General features: G+C 37.9%; 1 protein-coding gene across 2 annotated transcripts in view; it reads left to right on the top strand.

The window, feature by feature from the left end:
* MAP3K5 (mitogen-activated protein kinase kinase kinase 5) overlaps window positions 1-16,132 on the top strand; it is a 110,016-nt gene that overhangs the window by 68,777 nt on the left and 25,107 nt on the right. For both annotated transcript variants that reach the window (XM_074862625.1, XM_074862626.1), the window contains 5 exons: window positions 432-539; window positions 5,854-5,903; window positions 10,909-11,004; window positions 12,362-12,443; window positions 14,375-14,508. In XM_074862625.1, coding sequence (XP_074718726.1) covers window positions 432-539; window positions 5,854-5,903; window positions 10,909-11,004; window positions 12,362-12,443; window positions 14,375-14,508 — 470 coding nt within the window. The remainder of the gene's footprint in view (window positions 1-431; window positions 540-5,853; window positions 5,904-10,908; window positions 11,005-12,361; window positions 12,444-14,374; window positions 14,509-16,132) is intronic.

The raw sequence follows: 16,132 nt of genomic DNA, 5'->3' as shown, positions 1-16,132 counted from the left end.
TCTAGGTTGATGTGTTTTTGTGATTTACCCAAATGCACTTCTACCAAAAGATGATAAAGGTATGCCAAGAATCCTGTCCATATGGGAGATGGACGTTCTTGAATGGCATTGCAAGAGAACGAATTGTGACAAAGGTTTCAAAATCTGATAGTTGTCAGAGAAATCATTTGGAAAATTATGATATGTGCTACCAACTGACACATAATAGTCATATAAAAAACTAAATTAAAATTGGGTTTGTGAGGGGGTTTTTTAATATTAAGTTACTGTCAGCCCTACTAAACTAGCCCAGTACCTAAAACTTTACTGTTCATTCTGTTTCCCCGTTCTTCTTGCTATGGTATGACTACAGAAATAGTGTTAACAGATTTTAATACCCTAAAGTTCTACATATTTTGTACTAACTCTTAAAAATTCTTTTTTTCTACAAGGTTTTAATATTAGAACCAACAAAAATCTATCAGCCCTCGTATCTCTCCATCAACAGCGAAGCCGAGGAGAAGACTGTATCTATCTGGCATGTGCTGCCTGATGACAAGGTATGTCATGATGTTACCTGTAGTTGTAACTTTTTTCACAATTTAAAAGTATGCATGGTACATAAGGTATATAATATGTAAACAGTTGCATCTAATGATGGATTTTGCAAAGGAGAAAAGTGTTACAGTAACACACGGGAAGATGCTGTGGACATGTGTTGCCATGCATTTAAAAAACTTTTTCTTTTTTAATATGCAATTCTTAATTTTTATTTTAAGTTTGTTTTGTTGTTCAATGGACCTCTTGTCTCCATCGCTTTTTAAAATAACTTGCATCTTCTTTCAGGTTGTCTTAAATCAGTGTATGATATACAAGTCTGTTGCTTAAGACTTCATATGTAATTTACAATATACCATCATCATACAAATAACGTAGCATAAAATTACTCACACAAATAGAACTGTCTTTTTCCTGTACCTGCAATATTGCTTGTCAGCTGTGGTAAATACTCCTTTAACATGAAAGTTAGAGACTGGTGTCTTAAAATAGGAATGGAATCAGTCAAAAGCCAAAGAAATATTTGGCGGATGGATGGACAGATAGATAGATAGATAGATGCTCAGAAGGTCCTAGAAATTGAAAAAGCTGGAAAGTCCATATGTCAAAGTGTGAGATAGCCAGACATATTTGGAAAGGAGCTTAGAAAATCTGGAGTGCAAGGGGAGAGGAAAACCTAGAATGGTTATTGCATTCTGGGATGCTTAGGAAGCAAAATATTGGTAAGAGTGAAGACAGGGAGGACATCATAGAACCTTGGCGAAGCACAGGAGCACGGAGACATGGGGGGAGTACGTGAAGAGTGAATGGAGGCTGAGTCAGCTGGAGCCACAACACTGGAGATGCTGTGATTTGTAAGAAATAGCACTGTTCATTCTTCCATGGCAGCATTTTGCTTGCCTGCAGGATAGAACAGTGAAGAGCTATTTTTCAGGTAATCCATCCTTCAGCTTTCATGCTGGTAGTCTGTTAAAGGAGAAGCATTTTTGCATGCAGAATATGTGAGGCCGTACTGCTTAGAATTTTTGTTGTGAGTTCATAAGAAAATGTAAATGGACTGTGGCTGAAATTGCAGATTTAGAGCACAGACTGAAATGTTTGCCTAGACCAATGAATTTCTGTTTATTTGTGGTTTATTCTTACTGATGTTTTTCCAAATAGGCTCAGCCTCTGAGAATAATATAAAAACTAAATTTATGTAGTTCTTGGACAAACCCAAAATTTACTGCACAGTAAATAATGATTTGTCAGTACTATGGAGGAAACCTTGTTATTGTAACAGATCTGTTCTGAACGTATTTTGTATTCAGAATTTAGTCTATTTAGAAACTACTTTACATGCAGATTTTGGGGGGTTTTGTAGCCTTTTTTGTGTGCATGTAGTTCACATCTAAACAATACTTTCCATTCTGTTACATGGCTTATCTATAGCATAAGAAAGAACATAGAGCTAGAAGGAATTTTCTGGACTATTGAGTCCTGTTCACCTCTGTTGCAGACTCTCTTGTCATAAAGTTTTGCATAAAGTGATCAAGCTCCATCTGAATACTAGTGTAGGTTTCACAGGTGACTGTGTTGGAAACTGGTTTGAGAACGCCACTGCACCTCTAGAAGAGCCTGGATTGGAATACTGCTGGTGAAGTAGAAGAGTGTTACTTGGTCTTCTAGCTTTCAGTCTGAATTTGTTGCTATTTCATACTAATTTGGTTTTTTGCTAACACAGTGTTTACGTTAAATGGTTCCTTTCTCTCTCTGATGTTTACCTTACAGTATTTTTAGGGAGAACTCTAATATCTCTTAGTGGTGGGGTTTTTTTAGGCAAAACAAGTATGCTTGGTGTACTGGCCACACATGGCATCTCATTGCCATGAATTCTTATGTTCCACTTAGAGTTAACCTTACTTGAGCATGCACACTTGTGGTGTTTTGTGGTGCATTCGTGTATCTTTTAGCTAATGGGATGTTTTGCTTTATACTTTCAGTGATGATAGCCTTTTCAATAGCTGTGTCACTTGACTGTCCAGTCATCCTGTGACTGGGAGAAGGATTTGGATGTATTAGTCTGTACCTGTTTGGTGTTCAGTAGATAGGTATTTTGGCTTTGCAGAGTTTGCAAGCTTTGCTTTGTAGCATATTCTGTTATTCCAATTTTTTAAGTTACTTGATAGTATATTACACTTTTTTAATACAACTTTTTTTCCCCCTCCTTCCTCATTTGGAGAGTGTATCTGTTTTCTGCAGATTAACGTTTTCCTATTTTGCTGCCCTAGTGTTAATCAATAGCATTAGACAAGGTCAGTTTTAAATGCACTCCCTAGTACTTTTACTCCAGACAGAATCATTTCTGTGGTGAGCTTATTCAGTAGCCTGGGATCTGATTGATACTCAGGGCAGGCATCCTTGCCCTGTGAGCCATAATACCCATCAAAAGAATGCAGTAGGCAACTTGGTAGTTACCCCTTCAGCTGTACAATTATAGTGTGTTGTTGCAAGTTTGTTAAAAGTCATTTAGAATCCATCAGAAACCTTACAGGGAGAAAAGGGATTAGAAACATTTGGAGACACCAGCTTCCTTTTCAGTTGGACATAACCAGTATAATATTTGTCTTTGATAAAGACATTTTGTGAAGGGAATTGATGTGTTATCTGTCAGCCCACTGCAAAGAGGAAGACTCTTACTTTGATCCTTACTAGGCTGAAAACAGACATTTCAGGGACTGATTAACAGACAAAGAACACCTATCCCTACTGCAAGGGCAGATTAGACAGCTGTGTTGGGAAATTTCTTCAAGTATCCATTTCAATCTACCTATCATAGGTAGAGCTTTACCAGTTTACGCTTCAGGTTTCGGTTCATTTTGGCTCATAAATTATTTCTACTTATTTTCCAAAATTTCATCAGTGCTCTAAGAACAAGAATTGTGAGTTATGAAGTGTATGGACATCCTTTTATGCACAAAGAAACTGAATTTTCCTTTCAAATTCAAACTGGAACTCAGTGGAGCCTGCAGCTGGCAATTTTATAATAGCCAAATGACAGTCAATATCAGGATAAATGATGTGGCCTCTTCCTTTTCCATAGCTTTTCTAGCAGCATATCTTACATTCATGCCTTTAATAATACCAAGTTTAACATAAACAAATGCCTATAAAAATTAGAAAGCATTATATTTTGTAGAACGCACATTACCTTTGCCTTGCAGTTCCCTAATTTTAGCAGCCCTTTCCACACGGGGTTAGAGGAATGCAGCAGTGCTGTTTGCAAGTTTGAAATAGAACAGCCTGTCTCTGTTTCGCGTTGGCTTCTGAATCCATTTTGAGTTTTGTTTTGGGTGGTTAGTGTTTTTTTGCCTAACCAAAGAACAGATGCTGAATTTGGATAGCGTGCCTGATATATTTACTCCAATGTATTCAAAACTTGGCAAGATCGTGAGGGACATAACTTTTATATTATTTCATTGCCTGAGAACTTCATGTGGTAAAATAAAAGGTATATGAATCTGTGAGAGATTAGTTTCATGTAGATGACAGGTAAAACCCACAATACTTGTGCTTCTTGTTATGCTTCTTGAGTTTCTGCATGTCAGGATGTATATTTTAACTTACTTAGATTTTAGATTACTCCCAATAGGGGGAATTGGAAAAGTACCAATAGCTAAGCTCTGAGGGAGTTTCCAAGCACGGAAAATTGGAAAGTGTCAGAGTTTGTATATGGAGGGAGGAGTAAAAGACAGTGCAGATACACCCTCCTGATTAGCAGAGGGATTGAGTTAGTGATCTTTCTTCACGCAAGAGAACCAGGCAACCCGAATAGTTTCACAAAGACTTTATACTACCATCAGTTAGTACCTGCACTTCAAGCTGCAATTCCACCTTTTCTTAATACCAGACTATTGTCCTGTCCCTGTACCCCACTGGAGATACCCTTCCCCCCATTTAACATTGAAGAGATACTGGAGTTACCGCTTTGTACTTTACAGTTATGATGGTGTGAAGCTTGGGCTTCGAGAAAGGTGTTTGCTTGTATTTTTGGTATATTGTGATAGGCATTTTATATTAGCATCACAACCTTTAATGTGATTTGAGCAGGAAGGAAAGAATTACAGAGGACGAGAAAATCAGTGTAGGAAGCCTTGTAGAAAGCTGTTATAGATGGGAGAATAAATTCCACTATCATCTCCTGCACATTGTGTAACTATTTTGGCAGTGTATCTGTTCTGAGTTCTGTATATTTCATTATTCATAAAATGTTTAAGCTACACATTTTCATGTCTTCTTTTGGAATACATTTGATTATGTTTGTGTTTGACACTATGCCCTTATGCTATAAATTATCTCATAGCAAGAAATGTTTCTGTGTCTTTTAATTGCTCATGTCTCTAAAACGCCAGAAGAAATTCAGCTCTAGAAAGCAGAAGTTCTTCAAATATGTTGCCCATTGTGGTGGGATCCCAAGGTTGCCAGGACTTTGAGGTGGTGTAGTTCCACCTTTTCCTGAAAGGAGAATGTTTTCATTAGAAGATACAAAAGGCTTCTGTTTCCTACAGTAAAATTTTATTAGAGCATAAGCATAGAGAAGCAATATGACTGCCTACAGAGAGAACTCAGTTCTGCTGAATGTGATGGATATAAATTTGAAAGCTCTGAAAATAAGTGAGGCCTGGCCCTTTGTGTTTTCGTAGGGTGGCTTCTTTCTTCCAGCCTTATTACTCCAGCAGCAATTAGGGGTTTTGGTACATTCTTACTGCTCTCTTCTGGATTCCCAGGGAAATAGTCTTCTTTCTGGTTTTTTGGACACTTGGCCTTCAGATTTGCTCCTTCCCTGAGCAATTCCTCCTACTTTTCAAGAATTTGCCGCTTTGCTGTCCAGCGTCAGGCTTCCTGCTTTTAGCTCTCTCCACCTGGTTTTCCCACGTATGAGGGCACTGAGCATGCAGAGCAGACTTCTGGTATGCTCAGAGGTGGAATTTTTTCCTCCACTTTCCAAAGGGTCGCATGTGACCCAAAGTTCAGCACCCAGACCAGGCTATACTGGCAGCCCTTCTGATCTTTTGCATGCTTTCTAAAATAGCGTATTGTGTTTGCAGAGTAAACCATGAAGAAACAAACCAACCAGAACTTCTATCTAGAACTTCTGTTGCTTTGTTTTTGAGTGAAAAAAAAAAAAAAAAAAAGCCCTGAAAAATAACTGTTAAAAGACTGTTGTAATTCAAGTGTTTCTCTTTCCATCTCTTGAGTTTCAGTCTAGAAGATATGCCTACTGGTGCTTTGTTCATAGAAAGGAATGTTTTGTTTATTTTCTTCTGTATGTTACAGAAGGGTATCCATGAATGGAACTTCAGTGCTGCATCTATCAGGGGAGTAAGGTAAGTTGTTTCCCTTTTATGTTTTGAAGCAAAAAGAGTAATTGAGTGAGTATTATATTAAGCTGCTGATGTGGACCTTGGTGGAGTAACAGGCACAGAATTGGAGCAGAGTATTGCAGGTACTTTCACAGGTGCCCTGCTCTAAATGAAGCTCCAGGAGTCTCATTCTGGATCCAGAAATGACCACTTGCAGAGTTTATTATGTAAAATTTAGCAAACATAGCCTGTTGAATTGAAGAACTGAATTTTCTAAAAGTTGTACTCACTTTATGCTAACTAAGATTGAATTAAAATAACTGCCAGTGTTTCATGTCCTTTTACCTGAGTTCTGTCGCAGCCAGAAGCTGCCTGGTGCACAGAATACGTAAGCCAGGAAGTAACATGTGGATGCAGAGTGGAAGGATATGAGGGACTGACAAGATCAGGGTGCCTTGCAGTATGCTGATTGCTTACCTGTTGTTGGGTTTTGGTGTGAGTGTGTCCGTTTAGGGTGGTTTTGTTTCTGTGTCTGTTCGTGGATATGGCAGCATAACTGTTTCAGAGAATGCCCATAAGGAGAGGAGTCTTGTCAACGCAGTGACCACAAAGTGAAACTTGTAGATTGTTTGAGAGAACAGAAAAGGGAGTCAATAGAAGAAGAGGGGAAAAAAATGCCAAACCTCACAGATTCATGTGGACTAGGCTAACATGGATTAATAAATCAGAGGATCAGGAATGACATGTGCGAGACTGGCTTCACTGCATTAGAAGAGAACAATGTTATATGTTCAAGGCCACCTTTCTTTTCTTCAGCATGCTTCCCTCTGGGACAGGACTTGAAATAATGACAGAGAAGGAGTCTTTGCCATCTACTTGTTTGATTTCCGCAAAATGTTTTCTGTCTACTAGGGAGAATTCTTTACTGGATTGTGTGCCATACTGTCAGCAGAGAGCAGCCACATCCAGGCTAGTGGGTCTGCTCTGCTGGCCCAGGTCGAATGTAGTATGCGTCCTGTTTGGCATGGTCCAGCCTTGCAATTTGCATCTTCTGATAGTAAGAGTGTTCTACCACTGTTGTGACCTCTTTGGATCAATTCTTCATCTTAGTCTCTTTCTTTTTTTTTTCTCTAAGATTTATACTTTGTCATCCTGCAACTTTCCACTTTGGTGTTTGCTTTTAGTGTAATTAAAAAGGTCCAGAGATCTTTTTTTTTCTTTTTTCTTTTTTTTTTTTAAATAGTCATTGCTCTGTTCTAATCATAACTGTTCCATACGCACAAAGCTGTTGCTATGTCTGCAGGACGTTTCTGCACAGATGGATGATTCTTTTTCCTTCCAAAAAGTAACTTAAAAAAACAAACTATCAATAGGCACAGAAATTCAGTCCTGTGGGATTCAGCTTATTTTGGGCAAAAATTGCAATGATACACTTAGTTCAGTCTGGTGTGGGTTTTGGTTACAGTATGTTTTTGTGTGCTTCTAAAAAAAGAAAAAAAAAAGTGTTTATTGTCCTTTTCTTTCCATTCCCCTCCCCCTTATTAAACCATACTGTGGTCAGTACTGTTTCTGGTGTACCCTCCTGCATTTGTTATTTAAATTGTCAATTGTAATTTAATTTGTCAATTAAATTTCCAATCTGTTCATCTGGACAGATGTCCAAAACAACTTGGAAGACTTTACAGTGAGCCAAGAGTCACTGTGAATTCTTGGAAAACTCTCTGGCTGCCTTCATGAGGAGCTGCAGGGGGAAATCTTGTATCATACGCAAGTATAAGACTGAATAAATTAGGGGGTTTTTGTTGTTTTTTTTTTTCCCCCCTTTCAAATATATGTGCATTTCTTATCACTTAATTTTTCAGTTTTTTTCCTAGTTTTATGAAGACAGGTATTCTTTGCAGTGGGACAGCCTTCAGAACCAGGCCTGCTTTTAATCTATTTTTGTATCAAGACTATTTTTGGCTCTTTTGAAGCTCCTAGACTTCCTAGACTCAAAGCGGTCTAGGAAGGGGGATTTCCCAGCTTCATGAGGATTCTCAGCCTTTCTAGACTAGTAAGAACCAGCTTTAGAAGTGCAGCTTTAACATACAAGGCAGGTCTTTGTACATGATCTTGGGAGGCCTCCATAAATATTCACTGTATTACATAAGGAGACAGCAGGTTTGAGGAGACATCTAGCATTGAAGTGGCTAATGTTTTTGGTAAATACTTAAGGGAAGTGACTGAGCGGGTCATTTTTCTGTGTGCTATGTATTAGCTGGTGTAATCAGGATCTTATTTAATGAGTAATAGAGTTCAGCTCTCAAGAATTGCAAAGGGACTTGGAAATTATGTAGAGCTCTCTGAGCAGCACAGTGCTAAACCGCACTCTGCATGCAGGGAGTTGTACTCTTTGGGTTTAGCTTAACAAACTCATTGATTAGTGCTTTGTGTGCTGCTGTAAATAACTCTGCTTTTGTCACATGCCTTCCTGACCTCTTGAACACAAATGTTTATTATTGAATTGGGCCAAAAAGTACTGTTAATCTTAAAGGTTTCATCAGAGCTTTTGGAACGTGGCTGCTACCCCAAGGTGCGTTGCATCTTAGGTTATCCAGAAAAGTCCCTAGTGTTCTGCAGAGCTGACATCATATAAGCGAGAAGATACCATCTTTATTTTTCCAATTTAAAAATAAAAACTAAAGTTGCAGTCTGAAGTTGCTAGACTACAAGTTGGCTTTTTCTCAGTGTTTGGGACAAGCCCTGGATTATGAAATAACTGCTACTTGTGTTGTTTCTGTGGGAGAGTGTCTCGGAGGTCATGTTCATGAATGTAGTGTTAGAAACAGTGAAAAAAAAATTGGATTCAGATCTGAATCCAGTTTTCTTGTAGCTTAAGAATTGACAACAAGGATGTTCGTCTTCCATCCCAAATTCTCGGAACTTGGATTCTCATCAGACTACTTAATTACAACAGTGGGAGGTGTCTATACTTCTACACTTCTAGAAAACAGACAGAGGTTTTACAGAGCTACTTTTCTGTGTTTGCTGCCAATGTTCAACATCTGCTGCTTCATCTGGAAGTATTAGTAAGCAGTAGTTATAGCACTTGCAGTATTTCTCATTGACTGAGGGGAGTTCTGGATGCACATGAGCTGGGCACAAGGCCACACTACATCATGCTACCTTGTTTGTCTTCAGAGTTTCGCAAATTCAGCCCCAATTCTGCCGTCATAGAAGTCAGTGGGTACTACGTGTGCTTGGGAACTGTCAGAATGAGGCATTTCCTGAACAAATTAACCTGTCTCATTTTGTAAGTTGGTGTTTTTTAGTCTTCGTTTTTTCACTCTAACAACTTTTTTTCAGGGAGGAAAGCAACATATAAGCAATGTAAACACTTGCTTAAAGGCTTTAAATATTTATGAATTTGCCTGTCCTCTGTGTACACTTCACATTCTTATCCTTTTATTCACTGCTGTGTTAGTGGCTCCTGTGCATGTCAGGTTTAAACTGACAGTTTATTCAGTAAAATGTTTAAACTCACATGGAACTTGAAATGAATGAGTAATTCTGTTAATATCAGTTACTCCATATCTGGAGAGTTTACTTGTATGCTTGAAAAACTTGAAATAAAAGTTAGTTTATACACTGTGAAGAGTGACTGTCTTCCCAGATGTGTACATTTCTTAGCACTTAAGAATTTTTCCTAATGTAAAAATAAATGAGTTACCATACCCAAAGACAAACATTCTTATAATGAAGCTCGCTCTTCTCATAAGTAGCTTTATGAGAGGCAGCCCCCCCAGCTTGTCTAAAGTCATTTGTTTATCAAAAGTTACAGGTCTCTACGACAGGAATAGTAAAAGGAAGCAAGGATCAGACAAACTTAGACACCTGTTAAAGATTGAATATTACAAGAATTTCCTGATATTTAAAGAAAAACTGTTACGTTAATCAAATCATCAATCCTTTGGCACAACGTAGAATAGCATTCTACTTTATTGTGCTATAAATTAATTAAAAACTGATGACTATCTCGATCTAGCTGAAATAAATAGATTTTACTAGGACTGTGGATTTTGTCCGGTATCTTAAGAATGTTAATAAGGACAGTTAATTTGTCTTGGTTTCTCAAATACTGCATTATATTCCTGTGTAACAGCTCTAGCAGTCTTTTTTTTCCCTTTTCTAATATAGTAACAATCAATTATACTGCATCAGCTTGACACCTGGCACTCAACATGTGACAAAGTTACAGAAAGAGCTTTTTCAAATAAAGTTTAATATTTTCTGTAAGGAGCACAGTAATAACATGCATATAAACCAGTTCTGGTGAATGAGTATCTTTGCAAGAGCTGCAGCCTACTTGGGGTAGAAAACTGACAACTGTACCAGAGTTTGTATCTCTTCTGCTCTTCTGTTGAGGCATCTATGCCTCTATAAGAAAATGGCATACATACTCCTTCATTATCTTTGTTCTACTGTTACAGCAGATAAAAACAAAACTGAAGAAAGGTATTGGGTGGGCAAGGGTGGTAAAGTCTTTCACCTAATTTTTTGATGCTGACTTAATTTTAAAATATTTTAATGTACCAATTCACAAGGAACTGATCAGAAATTTTTGTGTTCAGGATTGAGCTGTGGCTGATTTCTAAAGCACTCATGATTTGAGTTTTAATTTCAGCTTTCTAACATGATCCTGAAAGGATGCTTCATCTTGGCTGCAGGGGTGGGAATTAAGGACCTTACCTAAATGCACTGAAGACAAAAAATGACTTGCATCAATGGAAATAATCCTATTAACTTCTTTGTTCTCACTCTTCCTTGGACACTGTGCAGACTTGGGGGGCAAGCTGAATGATAGCAAACAGCAGAATGTGAACTTCGGAGGATACAAGAATGTAATTTTACAATAAGGAAAAACTATGGCTGCTTAGGTTTAATCTGGTGCTTTTCCATATTCAGTGGGTTGATCTGTATGGTTTGACACAGCTGGTAGAAGTCCAAATGTATCTTTCCAATAACATGTTCTGCTTGGCTGTTCTTTCAGCATTTCGAAGTTTGAAGAACGGTGCTGTTTCCTGTATGTGCTGCACAACTCAGATGACTTTCAAATCTATTTCTGCACAGAACTTCATTGCAGAAGGTGTGTCTCACTGTTATTTCAGAAAAACATGGCTTGTAATGGGGTAGATGGTGCCTGCATGCACAACAGGGACTGACTGTTTCAGAACTATGGTGAAAGTTGATCTGAGCATCCTCAGTGATCACCATCTTTCATGCAAAAGAATACTGCAGTACCCTGGAGATGTATGAGGTTTGAAGGGTCAAAGTGCAAACTCAGCCAAACATTAGAAACGAATATGATTACAAATGTAATTTTTTTTTTACACACTTTGTGAGATTATCTTTGTAATACTTACCATGTTAAGGCTTGCTGCAAGTGTTTGTTGTCCCCAGTCCAACAAAGCGTCCTGAACTTAAAATGGACTTTCTGAAGTGGGAACATTAGGGATAACAACAAAGTCTGGTCAAGGTTTCTCTTTTACTGTAACTAAAATTTTATTTATGATTAGGAAGAAGCACACTTCATTTTCTTTACATTAGCATCATGTTTACATAAGTAAACATGATTATACCAGTATCCCTACGCTAAACTAGGCAAGGGTTTCTTGTACAAAACTAGGGGTGTCTCAGTTTCTCTAAACTATGTTTCTGCTCCATAAGCTTGAGGGCTGTGGTCTTGAATTAATCCAAAAGGCATTCCCAGAGGAAGTTTAATATTTCTTGTGCTAAAAAAGTCTGCAACTTTACAAAAAATCACTGCAGTACTCTATATTAATGCCTGTGGCCACCTCCCAGCCCAATCCCTAGCTGCTTGTCTCATCCATTCTGGTTCCTGTAGGTTCTTTTACCATGTTCATTCCCCTCCGTATCTGGGCACTTCTTAGAAGACAAGTAAGCCATACTGTAGCATGACGTTGTATTTGCACTTGCATTCTTTCAAAGGGATAGAAGTCATATGTAATAGTGTGGGGTTTTTTAAATGGGAAGTTGTAAAATAGACCCCCTTTTCATTCAAACAAAAACTTGAAGCTAGCCTTCCTGCACTACAGAAACTCTTTCAAATGTAGTCAAGACTTCTAGGCACTTTTCATGATGCTTCAGTGCTTTCATTAGACATGAAGAAATGGTAGTACAGGATGAGAATTTCACCTGATACATAGATTTTTGAAATATGAATGCTATTAATAATTTCAGACATCATGGATGCACATATAAAAGGAATACATAAAAGAAGTAGGAAAACTGCAGATTTTGGCTGTTAATTCTCCATGTAAACAAAAATATTTTTGTTCTTTTTGCTGTAAAACAAACTTTTACCTGAGTTTATACTTACTACGGTCCTCTCTTGCTTTATTCATTACTTTAGAGAGAAACATCATCTTTGTCCCCATACTGTCTCAAGTGTATATTTGCCCTTTTTTTTCCCCTCTTGACAGGTTTTTTGACATGGTAAACAGTATCACTGAAGAACTAGGGAAGACTACAGAGGAAGGGGAATGTGATGGAGACTCTCTGGAGGTATTTCCCCCCCCCCCCCCCCCCCAACATACTAAGAATTTTGGTCTTCTAGTGTAGTATTTTACCAAAGGGAGTAAATTACTCATCCCTTCTCTGGAAGAAGTTAGACAAATTATTGTTTTTAGAATTTTATCCTCTACTGTTTATAAATGATTTATTCTTTTTGATGTTCCTCATGTAGCTTTTATAACCAGCATAGCTTAATCTGTCATATCTCAGCATACTCGCTTGAGAAGGTACTCAACTCTGGAATTCTCCAGTCATGCTTATTACAGAGTGACTCTTGTAACAGTTACTTCAGACTGTAATCATAGGAGCATTAGCATCTGTTTAAATTTTAAGGACTGTTTGTTGTCTGTTTCATGCATCACTGGAATCGTGTGCACTTAGTTATTGGCAGGTAGTCTGCACAACAAGTAAGGATATAATTGTAGTAGGGGAAGGCTTGTCCGTGCTAGTAACCATCTGTAGGCAAGCACAGCAATGAGCAGTGCACTCAGATGAGATGATGATGTTGGTGCTGCTGGGAATCTGTTTATACCCTTGCCACTAGCTTGCACTGAAGTTTAGTGTGTCCTACTTCTGCTACCATCCCTGTTAGCCAAGTTACAGCTTGCCAGGGTATGCCATTACACCTTGTGTTTCTATCTGAACTTACACATAGTTGAAAAGTGAGTACAGGGCCATTGGGTGCAGTGCAGTACTTCGGGTGTTTAGGCTTTCTTTTAGGAGGCAGGGAGCAGGGTAGATATCTAAGCCAGTATCCTATCACATGAAAATTTGGTGTCTCGAAGCTCTAGAGACATCCAGAACTAACAGAGAGTCAGTGCTGCTTAGTGAATGCAGGCAGCCCTCTGTCCCAGTTTTGATGTTGGTATTTTATAATACATCTGAAATTGGAGGTGGGACAAAGAGAAACCACTAGAGAGACTTGTGGGATAGAAAAATACCCTATAATGAGAACCTTAGGGTGCCTAATCTGTTTATTTTAACAAAAAGAAAAGCAGCGTGTGACTTGATTACAGTGGGTAAGCATTTTTACAGGGAAAATTATGATGTGCTAATGGTCTCTTTAATCTGTTGAAGAAAAATGTAATTAGATAGTGACACCAAAGAAATTTGAATTAAGAGGCATGACTTCACCATAAGAGTAATTAGTTGTTGAAACAAGGTGGTTTGAGTTGTAGAAACAAAGTAGTAGTGGATTCTCTCTTATTAAAAAGATAACAGTCTTTATTTGGAGGAAAATAAAAAATACTTTATCTAGGCATCAGCTCCTGAGTTTAGCATGGGAGTGAGCATGTGAAACTACATGTCTGCGTTACACAAGAGGACAGATCAGATAATCTAATCTGATGACCATTTCTGAACAGGTCTTACTCTTTGAAATTCAAATTCAGCCAAAACCACGATTACACTGCAATCCTGAATAACCTCCATTGGCACACTCTGCTGGCTGACCTGGCACTGGCAAAACTGAGGTTGTGCTGGTTTTGGAATATGTGGTCAGGTCAGGAGAGCATCTGGAACAAATTAAGTGTATCCTGCCTTGGTTTCTATGTCTGTGTGGGAGCCGAAGTTCTCCACTTGGCGCAGGGTGCCCTCTGTCGCCTTCTCTTGTTTTTACAGCAGCTGCCGGCAGGTTGCTGATGCTGCTAAGACATGCAAGTGTAACTCCACAGAACAGGCAAAGGCCAGCTTAGCTTTATGCACTTACCTGAAATAGCTACCTTAGAAGCCAGTGTTTCCTGTATAGTCAGCGGAGAAATATGGGTGTGTCTGCACGGTATCCAAATTGTCATCTTGACATGTTTCTTTCCTTCTCTGTGGTCTGCAGAAAGCAACTAGCATCCTAGATGCCTTAGTTATGAGCACAGGGTCAGATGGAATAAATCTCACCCCTCTGTTTCATGTTGTTGTTTGCTTTGCAGTATGATTATGAATATGATGAAAGTGGCGAGCGAGTCATTCTGGGGAAAGGAACTTATGGCATTGTGTATGCAGGACGAGATCTGAGCAATCAAGTCAGAATTGCTATTAAAGAAATCCCAGAGAGAGACAGCAGGTATAGTAACTCTGGCTGATTCCAAATTTTGTGCATTACATAATTTCATCAGTAATGTGATCAACCAGTTTGCTGATCAAGGAGTACCTCTTCCGCAAAGCTGCCAATAAATTAACTGTCTGTGGTATATAATGGTGTTCCCTATCTTTGTAACTAGACGTTTTCAAATTGTGGAATAGATTATGATTACCACTGAGAATTTAGATGTTTACTGGTTTTGGTAGTAGCAGTTTATAACACTTTTTGTTTCCAAAAAAAATATTGAAGTGCAGAATCTCCCCCACCTAGTGATAAGCCTTATCTATTTAGACATGCTCAGGCATGCCCTTATGAAAGAACTATTGAAATTCATGATTTGTGGCATCCTTTAACATTCTGAGCCTGAATTATTGATAAAGACATTTTCCTTTCCTGTTTGTGCATCATTTATTGTGAAGCCTCTTAACATTAAAACAAATCATGTGGAATGATCTTTTTGTCCACGTTTTTTTATTCAGAGTCTCTTTATATATGTATTGCCCTCTCTCATTTATGAAGGTTGCCATGTAAAGATCAGACACTTGATGTTCTTAGTACTTGTATATCTGGAGGCTTCCAGTGTATCCTATTTTGAATACATAGATTTCCACAAATATTGTGATAAAAGTGATAGCAAGTTTTGTATGTGCAAAGAAGAAATTTCTTGTTTGTAGCAGCTGTGGTTAATAGAAAGATAGCCTGAATAGAGCAGTAACTACCTTAAAGGAAAAAAACAAAAGAAAACCCTCCATATTTTTCTTCTCCAATACATGTTTTAAAAGAATTTTCAGTGGAAAAGGTTTCAGGTTCAATGTGCAAATCATACTGGAAAAAAGATTATTATAAAGTTGTTAGTCTTTCATCTAGACTTTCAAAAATATTTACAGGCTTCCAGGACAAATTTCAAGTATTATTCTTTTAATGCAAAGTAAGGAAAACTTAGATTCATTTCTGATTAATTATAACCTGATCTTTTAGGACTTTGAAACAAATCTGTGGAAAGAAAAGAATTAATCTCTGAAGTTAATTCTTAACATTTTCAAAGTAAAAATTACCATCTTTTGGATTCATAAGAAATAATTAAGTTCTGAGTCAGAGTAGTGAGAAATGCAGTGAGTTCTGTGCAAAAAGCAGTGAGTCTTTGATACTGCTGTATGTTAAATATAAGCTACTGAATAATTTACTTAATTGTCAGGAAATGTTAGACTAGAGGGACACATTCTGAAAGAAAAGGAAACATTCCTGCAATGCTTTTGCCCTCAAATGCATTTCCAGTACTACAAAATAGTACCAGTGGCCATATCAACTTTCCAAGTTAAAGTAAAATCATGTTAGGTAGATAATAAGATCTAGCTTTCTAGGATTTAGAATTTGTCCTTCTTTGTATCATTTAATGTCTCCTAATGACTAAGTTCTAAAATAATAAATGCCTCATCCAGCTGGAGAATTTTCTTATGGCTTTATTTTATTTGCTAAATTATTTTAGTTGCTCAAGACTCAATTAACTGTGCAGTTTAAAAGTGCAAGGAGAGGAATTATAATGGTCTTTCTGTTGCTGCTCTGAATGAATATCCCATTAGTAGAGCTCAGGAATATAATCTCTGAT

Source organism: Strix uralensis, chromosome 3, assembly GCF_047716275.1.
Source record: "Strix uralensis isolate ZFMK-TIS-50842 chromosome 3, bStrUra1, whole genome shotgun sequence".
Lineage (NCBI taxonomy): Eukaryota > Metazoa > Chordata > Aves > Strigiformes > Strigidae > Strix > Strix uralensis.
The sequence above is the reverse complement of the archived record's forward strand: the minus strand, read 5'-3'. Positions and strand labels throughout refer to the sequence as shown.